Genomic DNA, 23,900 nt, shown 5'->3' with positions numbered 1-23,900 from the left:
CAGGCCTAGCACATGATGGCCGCGAGAGTATGTCGCCGCGAGATAGACTACCTGTCCTTCTGTCATTAATACAATTAGACAAAGACGTGTCATCTATCTCGCGGCGACATACTCCCGCGGCCATCATGTGCTAGGCCTACAGCTAGTTAAAATGTATACATAATATGTCAAGATCTTCAGACATGATTATATGAGTCCTTTAGCTACAAAATTTAGAAATCATTTTCGGTATCTAAGATGTTTATCAAAGAGTTATAGAAACTACCTGCGAATGAATAATGTAAAGGGTTAGGGCAGGAAATCGCCGCAGCTCACGAGAATAACTAATGCCATGGATAATCCAGCAAAGCCTATCTATACCTTATAGTCCCTATACGAAGTTTGTTAGTAACAAGATTTAAGGTATTGATATAGGAAAGTTATTTCATATACTTAATGAATATTTTGTCCCATGAAAACAAGGTCGATTTAAAAATATATCACGAGAGAAAAACACAATTTAATGCCGTTCCTGTAATAAAAATACTCTTTAGATTCCCATTGTATTCCTTTATTCCAATTTATAAATGGGAAACATAGATTGTATTTTCAAAACAACCACCCTAATCAGCAGTCGTATTATACACAAAAGTAAAGTTAACCAACCTCCCCATTTTCATTTTCTACATTCGCAATTTGAAAAGCCGTAACGATGGGCAATATACCCGCTTCCGGTTTATCCGCCTGACAATACGCATATCCGGTATTCATACCGAGCTTAATAAAACCCCCCAGATATTCTAAAATTGTACAAATCTAACCAAATGGAGAGGTATCATTTGTATTCAAAGGATTCCATAGAAATGTTAGTAGCTTGATATTCATTCTGAAACTCTCAATAGCTTTAAAGGGTGATTTAAGTACCTAATGGTAATTATTTTATGTTAAATAAGTTTATATTTAATGTTGTGGTGTCGTTTGGAAATCTTTTCATAGGTAAGAAAAAAAGAGGCAGAGGTAGACCGAAAACAAAATGGAGGGACGTAGTGGTAAAATACATGGCTGAGTGCAAAGTGTCCGAAGACGACGTCAAGGATCGGGGAAGTGGAAGCAAATGGTTCAAAATATGGAATCTTGAGCGTTGCAAGGGTTCTAAGGCAAGTACGGTAAATAAATTTTGCCCCCGAGTCAAATACAAAATTTTTACCGCACCAACACGAATAAATGCTAACTGAAAAACATGGAACTAAATCAAAACTAACCATCATTTTATTAAATATCTGATTAATCATCATTCAAAGATTAAATCCACCAGCCAGCTTACTCGTAAGACATCAAGTTAGCATTTGTAATGAAATCACTTTGCACTCTTGTGGGTAAAATACAATATATATTGCTATCTGTTTTCGAATAATCCAGAGACGCTTTACCAGTACCTTTATTTTTCCCAATGTCAATATCTTAACTGTACGTAAACATATAAATTGAAGCTTTTAATAAAATCATATTAGTAAACTGAACACTTTCCTACTTAAGTAATTTAAGCCTGAAGTTACGAGCTTCAAAACTCGCTGTACTTTCGTGCAGGGAATTAAGAACATGCTTGAAGCATACAATGCAGCCGAGAACAATTACGAGTCTAGACTCGACGTAGGTAGTGCCCGTACCTGAGTCAGCGGAATTCGTTAACAATATGACGCAGAACTTAAATCCTTGTTGGATGGTTGAATTGAGAAATTAACTGAGTACCTTAATTTGTTAACTCACTTTTTAGTGCTTTTTGCTGTAATGCTGAGCCCTTGTGTAAACTTCGGGCTCCCAAACTTGGCGCCCAACGTGGGAGTTTCAATGGTCTTTTTATTTTACTCTGTATATTGTTCAGAATAAGGCCAAATAATATAAATCACTTACTTGCAATAATACAGTCTCCCCTCCCTCCCGGTGTGTACGCTCCACCCCTCCTTCAGCTCCGTCTGTATCCTCTCCAACGCCGCTTCATCCTCAACCGCCGTCCGCTTAAGCTTCGGGCTCCCAAACTTAGGACTGGCGCCCAACGTGGGACTGCCAAACTTGGCGCCCAACGTGGGGCTTGCAAACTTCGGGCTGGCGCGCGGGCTCGCATCGCTCAGCGGGGAGCGGGGCAGACTGGGCCGTGGCGAGGGGTGGGGGGAGCTGGTGCCGCTGGGTCCAGGCGACGGGGAGGCCTGTTGCAGCAGCATTGTTCACGTCATCGCGGCATTGTGAGTGCTGCAAATAAAGAAAATAGGTTAATGTTATATCGCTATATAATTGCAAGTACATACCTATTATAGTTTGACACAAACATTCTGTGCAAATATCCCTATTATGGATAAAGATATTAGACATAAAGGCAAGTCAATAAAAGCTAGATAATTTTATGCAAAAGATACACAAGATTAGTAAATAAATGATAAAAAATCAAAAACAATGAGCATACGTAGGAAAGCCTACGAACAAATTGTAGGTCAGACTAGAAAAGCGTTCTTATCCGACCCTATAGAGCTCTGCTTGGCATACAATACATGTTGAGATCGAATTACAGACTTCATGCACCATCAGCGTATAACAATTTATTTTTTTAGAACGATCCCACAAAAAAATTCTGGACCTGCACAAATATATTTTCGAACAGTTTTTTACATTTAAGTCTAAAAATATTTCCATCAAACAACCGTCAAACTGCATACGACACGAATTCAAAAAGAGAACGCAACGAGCTCCCTTTGAAATGGCAACACCGATTAAAGCTGGCAGCAAAAAGTCCGGCCGACGCCAAATTGCCGCAAAAAAAAACGTAATCGCTGGAACCGAGCACTTACTTTTCAAAACTCATATTTATTTACAACTAGCGTTTGAAGTTCGACTGTATGACTAAAATGTTATGGTTGATTTTCGCTTGTAGTGGTTTAGGAAAGGAGCAGTTTGTGAAAATGGGTGTTCGAAATATGAATGAGAATGGCGGTTTTTCCATAGAGTTTTGTTTATTTGGCCCGTTTTTTCGATAAAACGCGGATTAGGACTCCTTGTGATACGATTGTGCAATCTGAAAATGGAACGCTTACGGAAGACGGATGGGGAAAGGATTATGGGGAAGTTTTGTTTGGGTTCATTTTGACGACATCCTTATAAATTGTTATAAAGAAGGCTTAGCTGAGAGTATGGGTCTAATAAAACGGATTTAACGAAATCTACAAAGGGTTATTTTTAAGGGGCTATTCAAAATGACAGCGGTCCTTAGTCTGTCTGACGTGTTTATCTTCAGCTACACGCTTTAAAAAACTGATAAATTTAGGTAAAATTTGTTACAGATAGGTAAACAGAAGAGGTAAAGGATAGTTTGTACCTATATGTTTACATTTGACTTTACACCGAACAATGAAGTAATGAAAATTTTAAATGTAAACATTACACAGAATATAAAGCAATATCGCAGGTTCCTTGCAAGTGACATTTACCGGTGTTGCGACATTGCAGGTATTAAAGTGCTCGACATTTTCGTGCACCAATTCTGTAGCCTTTTACACCTTAGTATCTGTCTACCCGATTCGAACTTTAAGTTACTATAAATATAAGCTCTAGATACGATACTGATCGAGTGTGTCCGGGTCTAAAATGACGTTTGTTTATAAACAATATGCACACTGACATATCCGATCCATGTATGCATATTTGACGTATCTAAGTTAGAATGGAGCTGTTGTTACTAGCACATAATGAGAACTATGAGTTATTTTAACTTTTTTAAGCATCCAACCGCATGGCGTTCCAAAATAGTCGGGCCTGCCTTCCGCTTTTTGCGAATAGTGTTGTTTTTGTTCCTTTTTCAAAAACACCCGACGCGATCAAAAACATGATGATATTTAAAAATCGAAAATAACAAATATTGTTCAGGCGTCAGAAGTTTAGAACAGTGAACTCCATTGAATCGACTGTTCTTGAGTCGTATTCAGTTTATATCCGAGGAGTGTCTTTTCAAAAGGGCTTATTTCCATTTTTTCTTTTTTTTTTAACTATGAATGCAGTTCTTTTTAGTATAGAAAATTACGTGTTGTTTTGAGATTAAAGCTCAAAAAGTCTCGCCTTGATCTTTAAAAAAAAAGGGTAACATCAAAGTTTAGAACACATTTTGAAAAATGTGTAATGATTATTTATGTGGTTAAACCAATGTATGTAGTACAACAACATTGATATCAACTAACTTAATACAAAATCCAAAAATAAAATAAAACTTTTTTAAAATAATAACATTTACGCTACAAGGCCACAACAAAAGGGCTTAATTCCCAAAAGTTCGCATCAAAAGTGCTTAATTCAAAAACATATGGTAATTACATATTTATTTAGGTACACATGTTACGTTTGGTGTAATCATAGCATTAACGTCAACTTACAATATTACAATTTTGCAACTTAAATATTAATTTCAAAATCAATACCGTTGAATTATGTTTTTCTCGATTTCCCAAAAAAAGTACAAAGTGGAAATAAGCCCTTTTGAAAAGACACTCCTCATCCAAACTTCTGAAAGACGGCACCTTTCAGCCAGAATGCATTTGTCATTGAACCTGTGTAAGATTGTGCAAAGTAAGTTTGGCAGGGTTTTACTAATGGACCCATAGCTCAGCTGTGTAATAAATAAAACTAATATTGTTTGAAAACTCGGCCAGATTTTCCTGCGGCATTGTCTCAAATCTCTTTGTCTGATTCACCTGGCTCCACAGTTTTCATTGTTTTGTTCTGGCCGTTTCCCTAGCTAGGTTAGGGCGAGGACATGCTTACAGTTTAGTATTACCTATATCAATCTTTATCATTAAGATAAGATAAGATAAGATAATCATTTATTTGTTTGCTACAATACACACCAAATTAAACAATTAAAACAAAAATAAACAATAAAAAGTACTAACACTACAGAAAAAACAACAATAGCATACATTAAAATGTGGGTGGGTTTGCTGTGTGCGTTGCAGCAAAAACAAAAGGGTCCTGGCTCAGTTATATGCCCCACTCTTTCGGGCGAAGCAACTGGTAATTCTGCTAGATTCACATCATTCTTTTTAAACAGGATTTCAGGAAGCAAAACATACTTGGAACTGAACCGATGGACTATGTGTTCACAACAACTGCCTTTTGCATGTCATCTTTTTTCCAACCACCTAACCACCTAGCGATCGTCTTTCAAAATGATACTTAGTACTCGCATGTATATATTTTTTTATACCACGTCGGTAGCAAACAGGTATACGGTCCGCCTGATGGAAAGCGTTGAGTTAAGGAAAGAAAACACGAGAACAGTGATACTTTCTATGAAGCTCAATGGTCGACTGATAGAGATTGCCATAAGGCATTAAGTCTACGCCTCCTTCGTCTTTGATATGCAAACATTTTAAAATAAATAAACTACCTAAGAACATTAAATATGAAATGGACAAACTGAAAAAGTGAAAAGAGTAAAATTAAAAAGTGTTGCTGGAGTGGGTTTAGCAAATATAAATCTGCTTAAAGTGTATGAACGAAAACCGGATATCCTCGCGCGTTCATAATCCGGTTAAGGCGGCTTTTCTGCTAGAGCTGTCAACGTTCTTAACACTGGATTGTAGTTACATTTATTTTTATGGAAATTTCCATTGAATCTAAAATATGAACACCAGAGATAAGCTACTTTTTCTAGACTAAATTAAAACTTTGTAGAGTTTTGTCAGGGGCGGCTCACTTCGCGTTTCTATCGCCGCGCTACAAGTACATGCTGGCGGCCGCGAGTTCGCGGCCTAATCAGGGGTGGCGCGCGTTTTCATAGAATGCACGTTCACACTTTCTATTGTTACTTTACGTTGCGAGTTTTTTTTTAAAGTTTTATATGCGATGTTCACGTGGGAATGGCTAATAATAGTAATAATGCTTAGTTAAATAGACATCATGATTAAAATAGGACAATATTACACAGATTTACTATTGATTAAGTCCCACAGAAAAGTTCAATAAGGCTTGTGATGTTGGGACTTACACAAAAATATATAAATACTGTATATATACCCAGAAAGTACCCAAAACTGGAATATAATAGTATAACATTTTATCTGAGTATTAATTCGTTTTAATCCATAGGCAACCCTATCGTCCGACGCTGCGCACGTGCGGCTCGTTTCTTTGTTAGGATTTTGTAGGCATTTAAAAGGCGGCATTTCGTGAACATCAAAGCAGTGGGCCTTCTGTACTTGTACTATTATATATTCTGTGGTTTTGTGTGGAAAGAAAAAGTCATTAGATTAGAATGTTAAGGATCCCTAATTCATCATCATCATCTTTTTTTATCATCATCATATCAGCCCTACGTCGCCCAATGCTGAGCATAGGCCTATATTCTAAACGGTCCTATGAACTAGTTTCATCCAGCTGTACCATACTCACTCAAATCATAATTATTATATGTCCACGTGCCCTTACTATAGGTACAAATCTGCTCTTTCCAAACAGACTGCAATATTTTTCACTCGGCAATTATTTCTGTGAGACAATATCAATAAAGTAACCTTGAAAATAATTGACAGTCCCCAATGATAATCATCCCTTAAATCTGTTTTCTACAAATTAACAAAACGACGTAACCGACAATAACATTCCGTCACATTTCACCTTTCTAACCCTATTAAACAATCTAATCAATATATACTGTATGGAATTTTGAATATTAAACAATATGCATAGAGTTGAAAATAGAATGAAGATGTGTTAACCCCTCTACAGCCTGAAGTGTGACGTGCCAACAATATATTAAGCGGCAAAATTACCCAGAAACCTATTACGGGCAGCGTGACATAAATAATTCACTGAAATGTAGCTAAAATAATGTAAACAGTATGCTAACATTTCATTGTTGACATTTTGTCAAAGTTGAGGGCAGGCGTAGGCATACCTACGTCTATCAATATTTAATTTACCTCTGTTATAAATAAGTTAACACTTAGATATGTGTTACTGCATTACACATTGGAAATTGTATAATTGTGGTACCCAATTAAATTCAAACTTACGAACTTCAAGCTTAATTCAAGACTCATGATTTCCGACGTTTCTTACTATAGTCATATAATTTATTTGCTATAAATATACAAGTATAGATGCAAATATACAATAAGTTTAATAATAATCTAATAATAGTCTTATTTCTATCATGAAAATCGAAAACGGAAGATGATAATATTATTTTTGAACTTCAATCTAATAAGCTGAAATAATGATTTGTCCGCACATTAATTTACCAATTTGTGAGTTCGACGAATAAAAAAATAAGTTTTATGCATTTACAGCCTTTTAAGAATGTAGAAGCGATTGCGTTATTGCTTTGATTTAAAATGTTTTTTTTTATGAAATAGGCAGCAAACGAGCAGACGAGCCGCCTGATGGTAAGCAGTCATCGCCGCCCATGGACATAAGCAACAACAGGGGAGCCACTTATGCGTTGCACTTATTTAATATGTAATTATTTTAGAACTTTAAAGTAATTTGCTACATCCTGGCAGAGTCTAAAGTTCAATATAGGTATAATACTTTGAACTTCACAATAAAAACCGGCCAAGAGCGTGTCGGGCCACGCTCAGTGTAGGGTTCCGTAGTTTTCCGTATTTTTCTCAAAAACTACTGAACCTATCAAGTTCAAAACAATTTTCCTAGAAAGTCTTTATAAAGTTCTACTTTTGTGATTTTTTTCATATTTTTTAAACATATGATTCAAAAGTTAGAGGGGGGGGGACGCACTTTTTTTTCCTTTAGGAGCGATTATTTCCGAAAATTTACAAAACGACATAATACTACCAAAAAAAATGACATAATACTACCAAACTACCGACATAATACTACCAAATACTACCAAAAAACGATCTTAGCAAACCCTTATTCATTTTTAAATACCTATCCAACAATATATCACACGTTAGGGTTGGAATGAAAAAAAATTTCAGCTCCTACTTTACATGTAGGGGGGGTACCCTAATAAAAATTTTTTTTCCATTTTTTATTTTTGCACTTTGTCGGCGTGATTCATATACATATTGGTACCAAATTTTAGCTTTCTAGTGCTAACGGTTACTGAGATTATCCGCGGACGGACGGACGGACGGACGGACGGACGGACGGACGGACGGACGGACAGACAGACATGGCGAAACTATAAGGGTTCCTAGTTGACTACGGAACCCTAAAAAAGAACAAACTTAAAATCTCTAGTTAAAATACTGGTTTTTGACACTGCGACAAAACGTAACAGTAACGCCGACACGCCAGTATTAACAAATTAGTCGAACTCTCCGAAAGGGGAAACAGCACGGGCACCGGGCTTAACATACCTGTTAATAAGGACTTTTAATTCCGCGTTCATAAATAAACGGGGCAAAGGGCACACGCAAATTAGGACAAATGAAGGGGCTGTGAGAGCTCAACATATCGGTGAATAAAGGGCTTTATATTATAAACGAGTAAAATGACCTAATTGGTATGTGGTTATCGCCCTTTTGTAATACTTTCTAGATCAGAGGAAGATCTGTAAAAGAGAGTAGTACACACCATTGTTCATGGAGGTTAAATAAATAAAATAAAAATAAAAATATTTGGGGACACCTTACACAGATAGAAAAGATATTTTAATTTAAGACGGAAAACTCTCTCAAACACTGTTATTTAAAAGGAATAATATAATTCTTCATCTAATAACATGGTCTTAACCTAAAGGGATATTCCCTTTTCAAAGAAGAATCAAAATTGTTCAGTCGTAACTTTATATACATTTGGTACAAATAGGACAGATTTGAATCAAAGAAGTATTTATTTGCAACAAAATATTACACCGTTTTAGTATGAATATGCTAGTTCTTAAAAAACGTCTTTGGTTCAAGTAACCTTTATCAAAGCAAAAATAAAAACCTGTTAAAAGAAGATTCACCACAATTTAACTACAAGAATTCTGCGTTTTTAATAGGAAATCATAATTTCTTAATTTAACTTCTACGTTCTACAGTCAAGACATAAAAGTTTAAATAAAAAAAATACACGGTTTTACGTCAAGATTTAGTTCAATCTTGGCTTGATTTTAATAGTTCTTGATTTGATGCTTTGCAACTCCATTCAAAGTTCCAGAATAACTTAAAACAAAAATAAACACAGATTTATGTCAAGATTTATTAAGTTCTTGGCTTTGTGTCACAAATTCTTGATTTAATGTCTACAAGCTCCATTTGAGAATCAACAAGTTCAAATCAAAAAATATCAAGGTTTTACTTCAAGATTTAGAACAATCTTGGCTTGATTATAATAATTCTTGGTTTGATGCTTATAGACTTCATTCATAATTCGAGCAGGTTTTAAATAAAAAATCAACACGGACTTAGGTCAAGATTTATTACATTCTTGGCTTCATATCACAAATTCTTGATTTAATGCCTACAAGTTCCATTTGAGAATCAACACGTTTAGATCGAAAAATAACAAAGTTTTGCTTCAAGATTTAGTTCGCGCGCCGAGCGGCGACACCGGTTTAGTTACCAAAAAACCCGCTAGATGGCGCTGACCCCAGCCCATAGAATTCGTACATCGCGGTGTTAAGATTTTTCCCGATTTGGTTAGGCTCGCCGGTTGGAACTTGATATGTATCGAATCATAGGAATACAAATTCCGACATAATAGCCCCCTGCTTCCCTCTGGGAACTACGCGCTATTATTGAGGACTATCCTAAACGTACTTCCGCTCCAGTTCTCTCTCTCTCTCTAACTGGCTGGGGAACTCGTCTTCGTTCTGAGTTATGCTGAGTGAGTTAGCTTGTAACGTACGGGTTATTGAACATAATACACACCTCTCACGTCATTTCGGCTTTCCCTTCTCTCCCCGCGCGCACCCCCGCTACAAACATTATTTACTCAATCTAAGAAATATAAAATTTCATTTCAAGAAATTATATATTTTAAATGAAATAAGATAAATTACATCCAAGAAGTAAGTATATTTGGTTTAAGATACTTACTGTTTCACCCCAAGAAACATTAAATCTAACTTCAAACATGTAAATCTTCATCTAATACCGTCAGAACTTTTAAAATGAAAAATGTATATATTTGGTGTAAGTAACTAATTGTTTCACCCCAAGAAACATTAACTTTTACTTTAATTATGCATAACTCTTAACCGAAAACCGTCATAACTCTTAATACAACAATTTTATTACTTAGAACCAAGAAATATTATACTTGTTTTTAAGAACTTGCTGATTTGCTTCTGAGTAATAATTATCACTGAACAAAACGTTTACGCTCTTGGAATAAATGATTAAGTTTTTAAAAAAAGATTGTTTTGCTAATCATGTTAAGATATAAAATGGTTAGTGCAAGTAATAAACATCGAGACATTTTATGTTTTATATCAAGTAATTAAAATCTTCCTGATATGGGAAACTGGATATCTCTTGGTTCAAATAGGTTTCTTTGGTTGAAGAGATATTTTCTATCTGTGTATACACAGAACAACCTAACCCCAAACTAAGCAAAGCTTGTACTATGGGTGCTAGGCGACGATACACTTACTTATATAGATAAATACATACTTATATACATAGGAAACATCCATGACAGGAACAAATATCTTTGTGTTCATCACACAAATAAATGCATGCCCTTACCTTACCGTGATTAGATAAATCACCATCGAGCTTAAGGGTGTTTTTCCACCAGAGCTGTGTAATGTTGTGATACGTGGATGATATGATGTGATACGCGATTTGAAATCCACCAATCAAATTCATTAGTCCACATAGCTTATACCTACTGCCTTTAAAGGCTAAGTCGAGAAATACAGCGTGTGGCGTCCATACGGGCGAATAATGTATCCAGTTATAGTATCTGATCATACGAATCGTATAGGATAATCATTTTGTCAAAAAGTGTAATTTATTAAGAGTAATTAATTTTCTAACTCTGACCAAGCGGCAATCTACACCGCCCAACTTATTTGACATGACATAAATGTCACGTCATAATGACGATTAGGTAGGTACGCTAATTGATGTGGAAAAAAAACTCGTCTATTAAAAAAAATACCATGCAGTTAGGCTGCTTAGGTCCGATACTAATCGTTATTAGGATATTCGCCCGTATGGAATACACACGCTGTATACTTACTACCCTGTCTAAGTTTAAGTTTAGGCATTTCATCAGTTTTTGATCAGAGTTTTGACTCATAATTAGAGAGAGGGTAGGTGCTAAAAAAAGTGACAAGCAGCTGTTTTTAAGTAAATACGTATTTATTAGTATTTTTATACGAAATTGAAATCTTTTTGGCTCTAAGTTTATAAATAAGTGAAGCTAAAAACATATTTTGTGGGCAAATTTTATTGATGACCAAGTGATTAGAAAAAGTAGTACCTGCCGGCGACCATACAGCACAACATTTTGGACTTTGCACTTTGGTAGCAATACACAAAAGATGAGTTCACTGGAGGCTATTTCGAAGAAACAGAGCTCCCTCGAAGCCTTAATGTCACAGAGGTTTGCTCAATTTGAAGCAACACTACAGAACGCCTCTCCGGGGAGTGATACTATTGCATCCTTAAAAACTGAGCTGCAGATATTCAAAGAGACAACTTCATTGGTGCTTAGCGCCATCAGGCAGCAGATTGAGGCAATCAACAACACAGTAGATAACCAAGAAATGCGGCATCGTCGAAAATATCTACTGCTAGCAGGCATTCCGGAGACCAGCGGTGAAAATGTTGCCGAGGTGGTTGCTGCTGTTTGCCGAGACAACTTGCAGCTTGCTGAGGCGTCCTCTTCATCGTTTTCTGTCTGCCATAGGCTTGGACCAGCGATTTCAGGTCGATCACGCTCTATTTTGGTGCGCTGCACAGATGTGGCATTCAAAGATGTACTCTGGAGAAAGAAGACAGCACTAAAGGGCTCCCGCATTGTAATGTCCGAGTTCTTGACTCGGCAACGCCAGGCAGTCTTTCTCGATGCTCGAGGACATTTCGGTATTCGTAGTGTCTGGACTTGGGATGGTACCATATTTGTAAAATGTAACGGTAAGACGCATCGCGTGATCACGGCCGAGAAGTTAAAGAAGCTGATCAGCGAGCACCCATCTTCGGCTCAAGTTTCGACAGAAGGGCCCTCCGCGGAAGCCTCAGTGTCAGAGGTGGCCGCAGACACTTGCAGTGATAAGCCAAAGTCAACCAAACCGGCGGAGTCATCATCACGCTACCCCAAGAGACTGAAATGAGTATCTTTTTAAGTAGTCTTGGTTGCAATTTCGCATTTCTAGTTTGTTTCACTGTGTACCCGTAATTATTTAGAGTTCTTTGACAGTTTTCTCTTTGTACCGACACCATAATTAATTTATAAAATAAAATATCGGTCAACAAGTTCAGTCAGATGACAGTTCAATGATTGACAGCTACAGATTAGACAACTGAGTGGTGTCAACTTTCGAATACGTTCCATTTTACGTAGTTTGTTAATATTTTGTGATGATTGTTAACTTTGTTATATTTTGTACCACTGTAGTTCTTAAATATTTGTTTAATTATTTTACTGCTGTCTCTAGAATATCTGGTGTCTGCATACACAGTGTTACCAGTATGTCTGTAAATATTTGTGTAATGTTTGGTCGACCGGCGGGCTAAACAGGCCCGTATCTTAGTTTAATAGAAATTTAGTTTTTATTATTTGATATATATATATATATTATTATTATAATTATACATATTTTATTTACATATGTCTATTGATGATGGAACCGATGAATCTTTTTACTCTGCTTGCGACTTATCCACTTCATTTATTTCGACCGATGAGCTGATTGAACCGTGTACTCTTGGATCATTGATAAGGCGTGAATTCCAAAAGCATCCTAATTTCTTCAAAGTTTGCCACGTTAATGCACAGAGCATCTGCAGTCACTTTTCTGATTTCTTAGATACTTTCTCTTCGTGCGATGCTCATGCGATTCTCGTTAGCGAAAGCTGGCTCAAACCCAATGTCCCTTCGACTTCTTGCAGCCTTCCTGGATTTGTCCTGTTCCGAAATGACCGGACCAATAAGCGGGGCGGCGGAGTAGCTATATATCTGCGCACAGACATTCCCTACAAAATTATTAAGTCGTCTCCCTCTCCCAGTACAATGGAAGCATTAATTATACAAATACAGTTACATGGTGTGAGCTTAATTCTGGGCGTGATATAGGTACTGTCCACCCTCCCTTGACTATTTTGCACAACTTGAAGACCTTCTGTCTGATATAGGTGTGGAGTGCGCACATCATATAATCATGGGGGACTTTAATACAGACTTGCTGAAGCACACATCTAGGTCATGGAAACTAAGGTCCATCGTTGAAGCGGCAGACTTCTCCTTAGTACCTTTGAAGGCTACACACCGGAATTCTGACTCCCCTGATACATGGCTGGACGTGATCCTGACATCATCACCAGATAACGTTGTAAACTCTGGCTAACTTCTTGCACCGGGCTTTTCACGTCACGATTTGATTTTCATGACTTATAAAATCAAACCACCCAAACAAAAGCCGGTAGTCGTACACATGCGAAGCTTTGCCCGGCTTGATATAAACCTTTTAAAGCGGGACGCTGCTTCGGCTGACTGGGATGCCACGCTTAATGCAGCAACAGTTGATGACAAAGTCACCAATTTCAATTCCACTCTCTTAAAGCTGTTTGATGCGCATGCGCCGGTTCGTGCAGTGAAGCTAAAGCGGCCGCCTGCTCCTTGGATCACTAGGGATGTCCGGATGGCAATGTCTAGGCGGGACAGAGCGTTTCGTAGGTACAAGAAGGATCGGAACGATGGTAACTGGGATCTTTTTAAAACTGCCAGAAACCGCTGTAACCAAATGGTAAGGGCTGCGAAACGTCGATATATCCACGAAAATGTTACGAACTCATCCCTGGCTGACACTTGGAAATTCTTGAGGTCGCTTGGGATTGGTCAAATCAAACCTGAAATAGATTCTTCTCCTTTCTCATTAAACGAGTTAAACATGCATTTCTCTAAAACATCAACTCTTAATCCTGTAATCAAATTTAAAACTTTATCTCTCATTGCCTCTTTAACTTCTCCGGATGTTGTTCCGTTTACCTTTTCTCCCGTCACCACTGAAGACCTCCGCAAAATCATATTATCGATTAAATCTAAAGCCGTTGGTCATGATAATATTAGTCGTCTAATGATTATACACATTCAGGATATCATCTTACCAATTATTGCTGATATAGTCAATACTTCCTTACTAACAGGTCTGTTCCCATCGTGCTGGCGGAAAGCCTTTATTATTCCACTGCCCAAAATTAATAATCCGATTTCACTCAACCACTTTCGTCCAATATCTATTCTTCCATTTCTGTCCAAAATTTTAGAGGCGGCAGCCCATAAACAGATCTCAAAATTTATTTACGGTAACAGCCTACTTTCACCGCTGCAGTCTGGTTTTCGAAGTGGACACAGCACTACCACTGCGCTACTTAAGATATCCGAGGACATTAGGTTCGGCATGGAATCTTCCAAAGTTACGGTGCTGGTGCTGATAGACTTCTCCAATGCTTTTAATGCGGTAGACCATGACCTACTTTTGGCTACTCTCAAACATTTTCGGGTTTCTTCAGATGCGACCAGGTGGTTTTTCTCATATCTGTCCAATCGAATCCAGGCTGTCCGTGCCGGCCACTCGTTTTCTGACTGGTCTGAACTGAGTGCTGGTGTACCTCAAGGCGGTATTCTCTCGCCCTTCCTATTTTCTATCTTTATAAATCTTATTACCGCCGAGATTCAAAGCTCTTACCATTTATATGCAGACGACCTCCAGTTGTACGCTCAGGCTAATGTGGATGATGTGAATACAGCCATCTCATTAATAAACGCCGACTTAGATTACATTGCTGAGTGGTCTGCTTGCTTTGGTATTTCCGTCAATCCTGCTAAATGCCAAGCCATAATTTTGGGTAGCCAACAGCAACTGTCTAGGTTAAGCTCCGTATCTGTCGCTCCGGTTACTTTCGAAGACGCGGTAATACCACTGAGCAGTAGAGTCAAGAATCTTGGTCTAGTTTTTGATGCCAACCTTTCCTGGCTTGGTCAGCTGTCTGACGTAAATCGCAAAGTTATAGGAACACTTAGAACCCTCTATAGATTTAAAAACTTTTTGCCTGTTAATACGAAAAAGATGCTAGTGCAATCCTTAGTGTTACCAATAATTGATTATGGGGATGTGTGCACTACCAATATCACTCAAGAATCACTCAACAAATTAGACCGTCTCCTAAATAATTGCATCAGATTTATATTCGGACTTCGTAAATACGATCATGTCTCTTTTTACCGTAAGAAGCTCCATTGGCTTTCTATACGTCGCCGAAGATCTTTCCGAATCCTCTGTATTCTATATTCCATCCTGTTCGAGCCTTCTGCTCCTGGATACCTAAACAGTAAATTCTCATTTGATGCTCCTCGCCTGGGATGCGAGTTGCGTACATCCCGCACTCTCAAACTAACCATACCTCCGCATCGCACTGGCTTTATGACAAATTCTTTCGCCGTTCAGGCTAGTCGCCTTTGGAATTCACTCCCTTTGTATATCAGACAAGCTCCAAGTAAGTTTTCATTTAAGCGTTTGTTACGCAAGCACTTGCTAAAACAAGAATTCGAATAAAATCCATCAATATTATATGTATTTCATTGTATGTATTACTAGCTTTTACCCGCGGCTTCGCCCGCGTAATAAAAGTATTCATTAAGATTTTCATTTGGATCCTTAGGTTTCTCTGGTATATTTATCTGCGATTATTTCGATTGCACATACCTAATACTTTTGCTTGCAATGATTGTAGAAATATTACACATCGACCACAGCGTAGGTAATTCTATATACGCTGGGGAAACCTTTATAAACATCCCACATAGCCCGTATTTCGATACTATATGATCGGTGGGTAAAAAGTACTTTTTTCTATTATCCCTTATAATTTTTTTACATTTTGCTTATACTTATCGCAAACGTAATCTTCAAGCATAATAAATATAATCTACCCGCATGTAATTATTTACGACATCACATTAGAAACCTCAAAAATAACAGTACTTCTCCACTATTTAATGGATGTTATTATACATATAAACCTTCCTCTTGAATCACTCTATCTATTAAAAAAAAACCGCATCAAAATCCGTTGCGTAGTTTCAAATATTTAAGCATACAAAGGGACATAGGGACAGAGAAAGTGACTTTGTTTTATACTATGTAGTGATATCGCTATCCCTATCGCTATCCCTATCCCTTATCAAGATAACACTAAGTTCTCGCACTTTGTACACATATTTAAAGTCACATACAGGTCGAATGCGATTAATTAACATTATTTTTACCTTTTTTCCCAACGTTTCGGCCAGGTTGCACTGGCCGTGGTCGCGGAAGACTGACGTCCCAGCAAAATGTCACCGGAGATGTAAACAACACAAATATAAATGTTCGGGGTAGACAAATAAATATAATCTACCCGCATGTAATTATTTACGACATCACATTAGAAACCTCAAAAATAACAGTACTTCTCCACTATTTTATGGATGTTATTATACATATAAACCTTCCTCTTGAATCACTCTATCTATTAAAAAAAAACCGCATCAAAATCCGTTGCGTAGTTTCAAAGATTTAAGCATACAAAGGGACATAGGGACATAGGGACAAAAAAAGTGACTTTGTTTTATACTATGTAGTGATATGTAATATTTAAAATATTTATTGTAAATATCTATTTATGTAAAAGTATGTGTAGTATATGCTGTATATGTATATATATAGTTTGCTTTTCTTCTTAGTAAATCACCTTTTTGTTTTCTCACTGCACCATTTGTATTGAATCTCTGTTTGGCCCTATGGTTGACTGGTAGAGAATGCCTTTTGGCATTAAGTCCGCCATTTGTACATTTTTGTATATTTTGTGCAATAAAGTTTAAATAAATAAATAAATAAATAATTCAGTTTTTAATTAGTTAAAAGAGAAAAACATTATTTGTTTAGAATACAGTAAACAACAACAAATTATTTGTCAATTGAGGCCGGTCGTTAAGGTCGCGTGTACACTGTACTTACAATTTGTCAACAATGACAACAATGAATTAAGTGAACATTATATTGTCGCCATGTATTATTTAATTTGCCTGTGTGGTGACGGGTTAAGAATTTCACCACCCCCTTTCTTTCCGTGGGTGTCGTAGAAGGCGACTGTGGGATAAGGGTTAAATTGTGGCGTAGGCGAGAGGCTGGCAACCTGTCACTGCAATGTCACAGTTTCGTTTTCTTTCAACCCCTTATTTGCCAAGAGTGGCACTGAAGCTTTAGTAGTTTCATGTGTTCTGTCTACCCCTTTATGGGATACAGGCGTGATTGTATGTATGTATGTATGTATTATTTAAAATTTATTTTGTTATACAGGTGATATTCAAATTGATTTGTTGTTCCTCTGTCTTTTTAAGGTTCCGTACCAAAAAGGTACAAAAGGAACCCTTATAGTGCCGCTCTGTCCGTCTGTCTGTCTGTCTATCACATTACTTAATATCTCGAGAACTACTTATGCTATCGATATGAAATTTGGAACAGTTATGAACATTGTTGACCTCTACAAAAGGAAAGTATCATTTTTTTAAATTTGTTAATATTAGTTGTAGAAAATGGTCAAAATTAAAAGGGGAAAACTGTAAATGTCAAGTGACTAGGTCAAGTGGGGTATCGTTAGAAAGAGCTCAAACTGTACATATGAAATATAGTTTTTTGGTGTGGAAAAAAAAATGTTTTTTGAAGGAAAATGTAAAAATCATCGACAATCAACGGCATCGATTGCAGACTTTTCTGTTAATCAGAAGTTAAAATTTGGCCCTTATTCTTAATTTGATATGCGTAAATTGTCAAAGATTAATATTAGCACTATCTAACAACCGCAACCAAAGGTTATTGCACCATATAATCCACAACCGTGCATTTTTCTGGATGTACGATTTCCTTTTTAGGGTTCCGTAGTCAACTAGGAACCCTTATAGTTTCGCCATGTCTGTCTGTCCGTCCGTCCGTCCGTCCGTCCGTCCGTCCGCGGATAATCTCAGTAACCGTTAGCACTAGAAAGCTGAAATTTGGTACCAATATGTATATCAATCACGCCGACAAAGTGCAAAAATAAAAAATGGAAAAAAATGTTTTATTAGGGTACCCCCCCTACATGTAAAGTGGGGGCTGATATTTTTTTTTCATTCCAACCCCAACGTGTGATATATTGTTGGATAGGTATTTTAAAATGAATAAGGGTTTACTAAGATCGTTTTTTGATAATATTAATATTTTCGGAAATAATTGCTCCTAAAGGAAAAAAAGTGCGTCCCCCCCCCCTCTAACTTTTGAACCATATGGTTAAAAAATATGAAAAAAATCACAAAAGTAGAACTTTATAAAGATTTTCTAGGAAAATTGTTTTGAACTTGATAGGTTCAGTAGTTTTTGAGAAAAATACGGAAAACTACGGAACCCTACACTGAGCGTGGCCCGACACGCTCTTGGCCGGTTTTTTTTCTTAGACTTCATCTGTCTATACGGAGTTATACTTAATAAGTCTTTGCTATATGAAAAATTGTCCGGAAAAACGGTACTAGAGCAAATTTGTATTGTATTGGGTTGGTAAGAAAGTAATGAGCGATCGATTGAATTCCACATAAAATTTTTGAGAGAGTTCTAGAATCTTCTATGGTCGAAAGTATATAAAGGGCGAGTCGCACAGTTTCTCGTCAGTCATTCACTAGCTGTCGCCGAGCTAATATAAGGAAGAAAATAGACGAATTAAAAGTGCATGTAAGGCATTGCTTACTATATGAATTTCAGTCTGGCCATTCAGCCGCCGAAGCAGTGCGTAATATATGTCAGCGTGTTGCTCCTGAAGTTGTGTCTGAGGCCACGGCGAAACGATGGTTCCAGCGGTTTCGTAGTGGCGACTTTTCATTATCAGATCAACCTAAGTCTGGTCGACCGGTGAAGATTGATGTAGCCAAATTAAAAACCTTAATTGAAGGAGATCCGAGGCTAACGAGTCGTACTCTTGCTACCGAGTTAGGCTGCTCTCATGTCACCATAGAAACACATTTACACGAGTTGCGAAAAAACTACAAATACAGTGTTTGGATACCGCACGAACTTGATAGAGATCAACTAAACCGCCGTGCCGATATCTGCATACAACTTCTGTCTTTTCGCCGCACATTCAACTGGTTGGACCATCTTATCACTGGAGATGAAAAATGGGTCTCATATATAAATCACATACGCAAACGTCAGTGGCTAGCTCCAAACGAAAAAGGAATAGAGGCACCAAAAACAGAGCCTCACCCGAAAAAAGTTATGCTGTCCGTTTGGTGGGATATTCATGGTATTATTCACTGGGAACTCCTACCAAGTGGAATGACTGTTACCGCATCAGTATACTGTAATCAGCTTGAAAATTTAAACCAAAAAATCTGTCAGAATCGTCCACAGTATGCTAAAGTTTTTTTCTTACACGACAATGCTCGCCCACACATTGCAAAAATGACTCGGCTAAAGCTATTGGAGCTAGGTTGGAAAGTGATACCTCATCCACCGTACTCTCCAGACGTGGCACCTACGGATTACGCATCGTTCAGATCGCTAAGCAATGCCTTGAATGAAAAAAAGTTCGATGATCAAGCCCATCTACGACAGTACATAGCTGAGTTTTTTGAATCTAAACCTAAGAACTTCTTCGCCGATGCTATTCATTCTTTACCAGAACGATGGAGACAAGTAGTAGATAACGAAGGCCGTTATATTTTTGAGAAATGATTAAAATAATAAATTAAATAAAAATTACAATATTGGTTATGATTCGATCATTACTTTCTTACCAACCCAATATATTGTGGTTCGCGTGTTTAACCCCTCTACTGAGCTGTTTGCCAAAGTTTTTGCCAACTGATGGTGATGATTGATGATCACTTGTTTATTTTGATCGATTATCTCCGTTTCCATGGTAACCATGGAGCTATAACTCAATCACCATCAACTGAGCAGTCCCCTCTTTTGTCTATTGATTTCCTCAATTACTCAGGCTTTTGATGACACAACAACAACAAGTGTCAACGCCAGATGTTGTCCTGTTATGCTTTTATTTTATTTATCTATGGGTTTTTTTTCACGCGAAAACAACATCAAACGACAATATAAAAACTCCTAGCTTTTTTATGGTTCTAATCCTCCTGGTAAAATATTTTTATAAAAATGAAAATTTTGAAAAAAACCCCGACCGCGACATAGTAGACCGATTTTCATGTAACCACGGCTAAGAACACTCCCGACTAACTCAGCTTTCAGACAAAAAACTAAATCTAAATCGGTTCATCCGTTCGGGAGCTACGATGCCACAGATAGACACAGACAGACAGACCGTCGGAAAATCGAGTCAAATTCCTATGTAGATGCAGAAATCTTACATGGGATTTTTGATTTCAAGTTTTTGACGTCAGATTTTATCAGACTTATTACTCGTAGGTGTTTTGTGAGTGGACATTATAGAGTGCTTACAACCCTGAAAATATTAATATCCTTATAGTAAAGTATTGTAAATCTTAGATTCAGGTATAGAATCAAATTTAACACTGATCTGAAAATAATAATCTTGTTTTTTTTTTATTATTTACGTCAGCTCTAAGGTTTTGTAAAAGTTTTGCTCCCATAGTTCCGATCACTATGATGACATAAAGTCCGATAGAGAGATATGGAACTTATGGAAGAAAATATAATGCTGCGCCGATCCCAAGTAAATGAGATAATTAAGGGCAAGCAAATGATGATGAATTAAAACACCTACGAGTAATAAGTCTGATAAAATCTGACCTCAAAAATGATGTCTGTTGTCTATGATGACTCATCATAGACATCATAGACACAGACATTTTTTATTTTAAACGCATTTTTTTAAATTTATTTCTAATTGGTAATGAAAATTACATCATTCACAATAATGCTAATAATAAGGCGAATTAAAGTCTAAAATCACAGCATAATTACGTAAACCTACTGTTTTACATTGTCGGTTCTTTTCTAAGGGATCCTCTTACAAATTACTTCAAACACAGTAATTAAAACAAAACCATTATTCTATTCACTCCACAATTAAGATTAGGAAAACAGCCGTCTAATAAAAAATGTCCATTTTCTCCAATCTTCAACATAAAAGGCCTCTAAACTTATTAAAGACGGACGAAAATTGTTACTTCACGCCGGTCATTCACCCGGATTTGCTGGACTGCTCTAACTCGCTAATCTTTATTATTCTATCCCTTTCACACGCGTGTTACTGGCAGACATTGTTTAACGCCTATGAAATATCAGCGAATATTTTTCGCAAGCGCGTATCTTGACATTAATCAACTTTTGAATTGCGACTTTATGCTCATACAAATAAGGTTATTATTTGAATAGAGGTTGGATTTGATTGATTGTTATCTAAAATTAGGTTACGATATTGTTTTCCGTCAGGTAAGCTCAGTGGTATGCATGTGTGCGTGGAAATGCGAATGTTCGAATTTCGAAATTGAGTGATGAAGTAGCAAATTGGAGGTTGACGTTGCACAGATTTGGATTTGGAACGCAAATCGGGAAACGTGTTGTTTGAAAATTGATACGGTACGATTTGCACGCCGACATTGCACCAGGCCTGTAGTTGATGTAGAGGTAGTTCCATACAGTCTCCATTGAATACATCGGGGCGGCCATAGCTCTCACAAATATCGGAACACGCTTCTATTTTCAAGACGTTGCAAGACTTGCAAGTTGCAGTTGAGTTGCAGTCCGCCTGTATCGGTCCTAAAATAGGTAATGAAATGTGCGAAATAAGTAATGTAGGTACAGGCAGCAGAAGCAAATGAGCAGACGAAATATCCATAAACAATATAAACAACTTTATTTCTAGCTTCCTAAGACTTTTCTGATTTCGGAACTTTTTTTTGAGTTCACAACTTGAATTTGTACTTGTCGGACGACATACTAGGTTACCACGGACATACTAGGTTAAGATAAACGAACATGTGTAGGATAGTTCTGGAGCCCCCGTCCACTTGACTAACTACGGAACATGTGTAGGATAGTTCTGGAGCCCCCGTCCACTTGACTAACTACGCAGTAAGTTCCGTATGGAAATGCCTGAACTCCTAGCATTGTTCGCGAGCAAGTTAGTCTGCTTTGCATACAACTTGGGGCTTGATCGAATCTGCGGGAAGAGCAGCTGTGTGACTTCTACAGATGGTGTCTCGTCTATTGCATGTGGCTTTCGACGCCTAAAGGGTCCTTACGCCTCAAGTGTCCCTTTCAGATATCCCTTTCCATTCCTTCCTTCTTCTTTGAGGGTTTTACCTACTGCTTTATTAGGTACTTACTTCGGTCGTGCTTTTATTTATCGCCATATCGTGCCTTTTTCCTCCTCTCCGAATTACCTCTTTTCCACACTTGTATCGTAATACACTTATTTTTTTGTTTCTCTTTAGGTCTGTTATTTTGACATTATTTTGTCACTTGTAAAACAGACGAAATTTACCAAAGATTTACTTAGTTTTACACGCATTGTTATAAGTCCTCAGGAAGTACATATCAAAACGTGTAAAAACCCGTATTCTTGTGTTTGTTTATGCAAATAAGATGAGTCAACCCGTGGGCTAAGGTCGACCGGTTACGGCACTCGTCTTGATTCACAACAATGGAGACAACCAGGTATACTGGACCTCTAGTTTCGTAATAAGTGTATGTGACTTGAGGTCTTCCTTATACTGGATTGTGGTTATGCTTTTGGTAAGCTTTTATTAACGGAGTGGTTATTCCAATAGCTCTTAAATCGTAAGCGAGTTAGTGCGTTTTCACATCTTTATCCGATCCGATCGGATGTAGGACCTATATCCCATCTATTTTAGCCGACATCTTTGATTTTCACCTTTGAAATCCTTCCTACATTCGATATCGGATCGGATAATGTGAAAACGCACTTATACTCTGCAGGGTTAGCACGTGATTGCCGCGAGAGTATATCGCCGCGAGATAGACTACCCGTCCTTATGTCATTAATGCAGTTAGAAGAAGACGTGTCATCTATCTCGCGGCGACATACTCTCGCGGCAATCATGTGCTACCTACTGGTGAGAACGACGGCTGTCATTTGTGTTTTGCTTTCTACTGATATATATCAAATAATAAATTAGTTAAAATAATTACTTAATTCTACTCTAGGTCGTATCCGTCCGGAAATACGACAGGCGAGGCGACACAACACTTCATCCCACAGTTTAGTTGTACTATTATAATATATTCTGTGGTTTAGCTAACACCTAAGCACGTATAGATATAGTGCGAAAAGATTTTCCATCGTATTTTTAAGGAAACGAAACGTTCGAACGCGTCATGCTATTTCAGTCAGTCTCAGTACAAGACGTACTGTACTGATATTGTCTGAAGTAGCATGACAAATACGAACGTTTCCAGAAGAATACGCATGAAAAGCTTTTCGCAAATTCGCACTATATCTGTAAGCACTAATCAGCAGTTCCAATTATAATGGTTCAACCAAGAGTTTGACTCCAAAAGCGTCAAGAATATGTAGGAGCCGGTTACATTATACAAATATACACATATGATACAACTGACACAACGTGACGTAACCACATCTGACGTGATCGATACCGCAGATACCAGCCATTCATTTATGCCACGGACCCGCAAAAGTGAAATTTATATCGATTTTGCATATAGATTTATGATAAATGGAGATTTATGATATATCAAAGGTGTTACATATACAGTCTATTGCTCAGCT

The 23,900-nt window shown here is 37.4% G+C and overlaps 1 protein-coding gene across 1 annotated transcript in view; it reads right to left on the bottom strand.

Annotated features, from left to right (window-relative positions):
- LOC125229322 overlaps positions 1–23,900 on the bottom strand; it is a 476,654-nt gene that overhangs the window by 306,571 nt on the left and 146,183 nt on the right. Inside the window, exon 3 of the mRNA XM_048134130.1 lies at positions 1,891–2,226. Coding sequence (XP_047990087.1) covers positions 1,891–2,198 — 308 coding nt within the window. The 5' untranslated portion in view covers positions 2,199–2,226. The remainder of the gene's footprint in view (positions 1–1,890; positions 2,227–23,900) is intronic.

This window comes from Leguminivora glycinivorella, chromosome 9 (genome assembly GCF_023078275.1).
Source record: "Leguminivora glycinivorella isolate SPB_JAAS2020 chromosome 9, LegGlyc_1.1, whole genome shotgun sequence".
Classification (NCBI taxonomy): Eukaryota; Metazoa; Arthropoda; class Insecta; order Lepidoptera; family Tortricidae; genus Leguminivora; species Leguminivora glycinivorella.
Note: the sequence above shows the minus strand (reverse complement) of the source record. Positions and strands in the feature narration are given on the sequence as shown.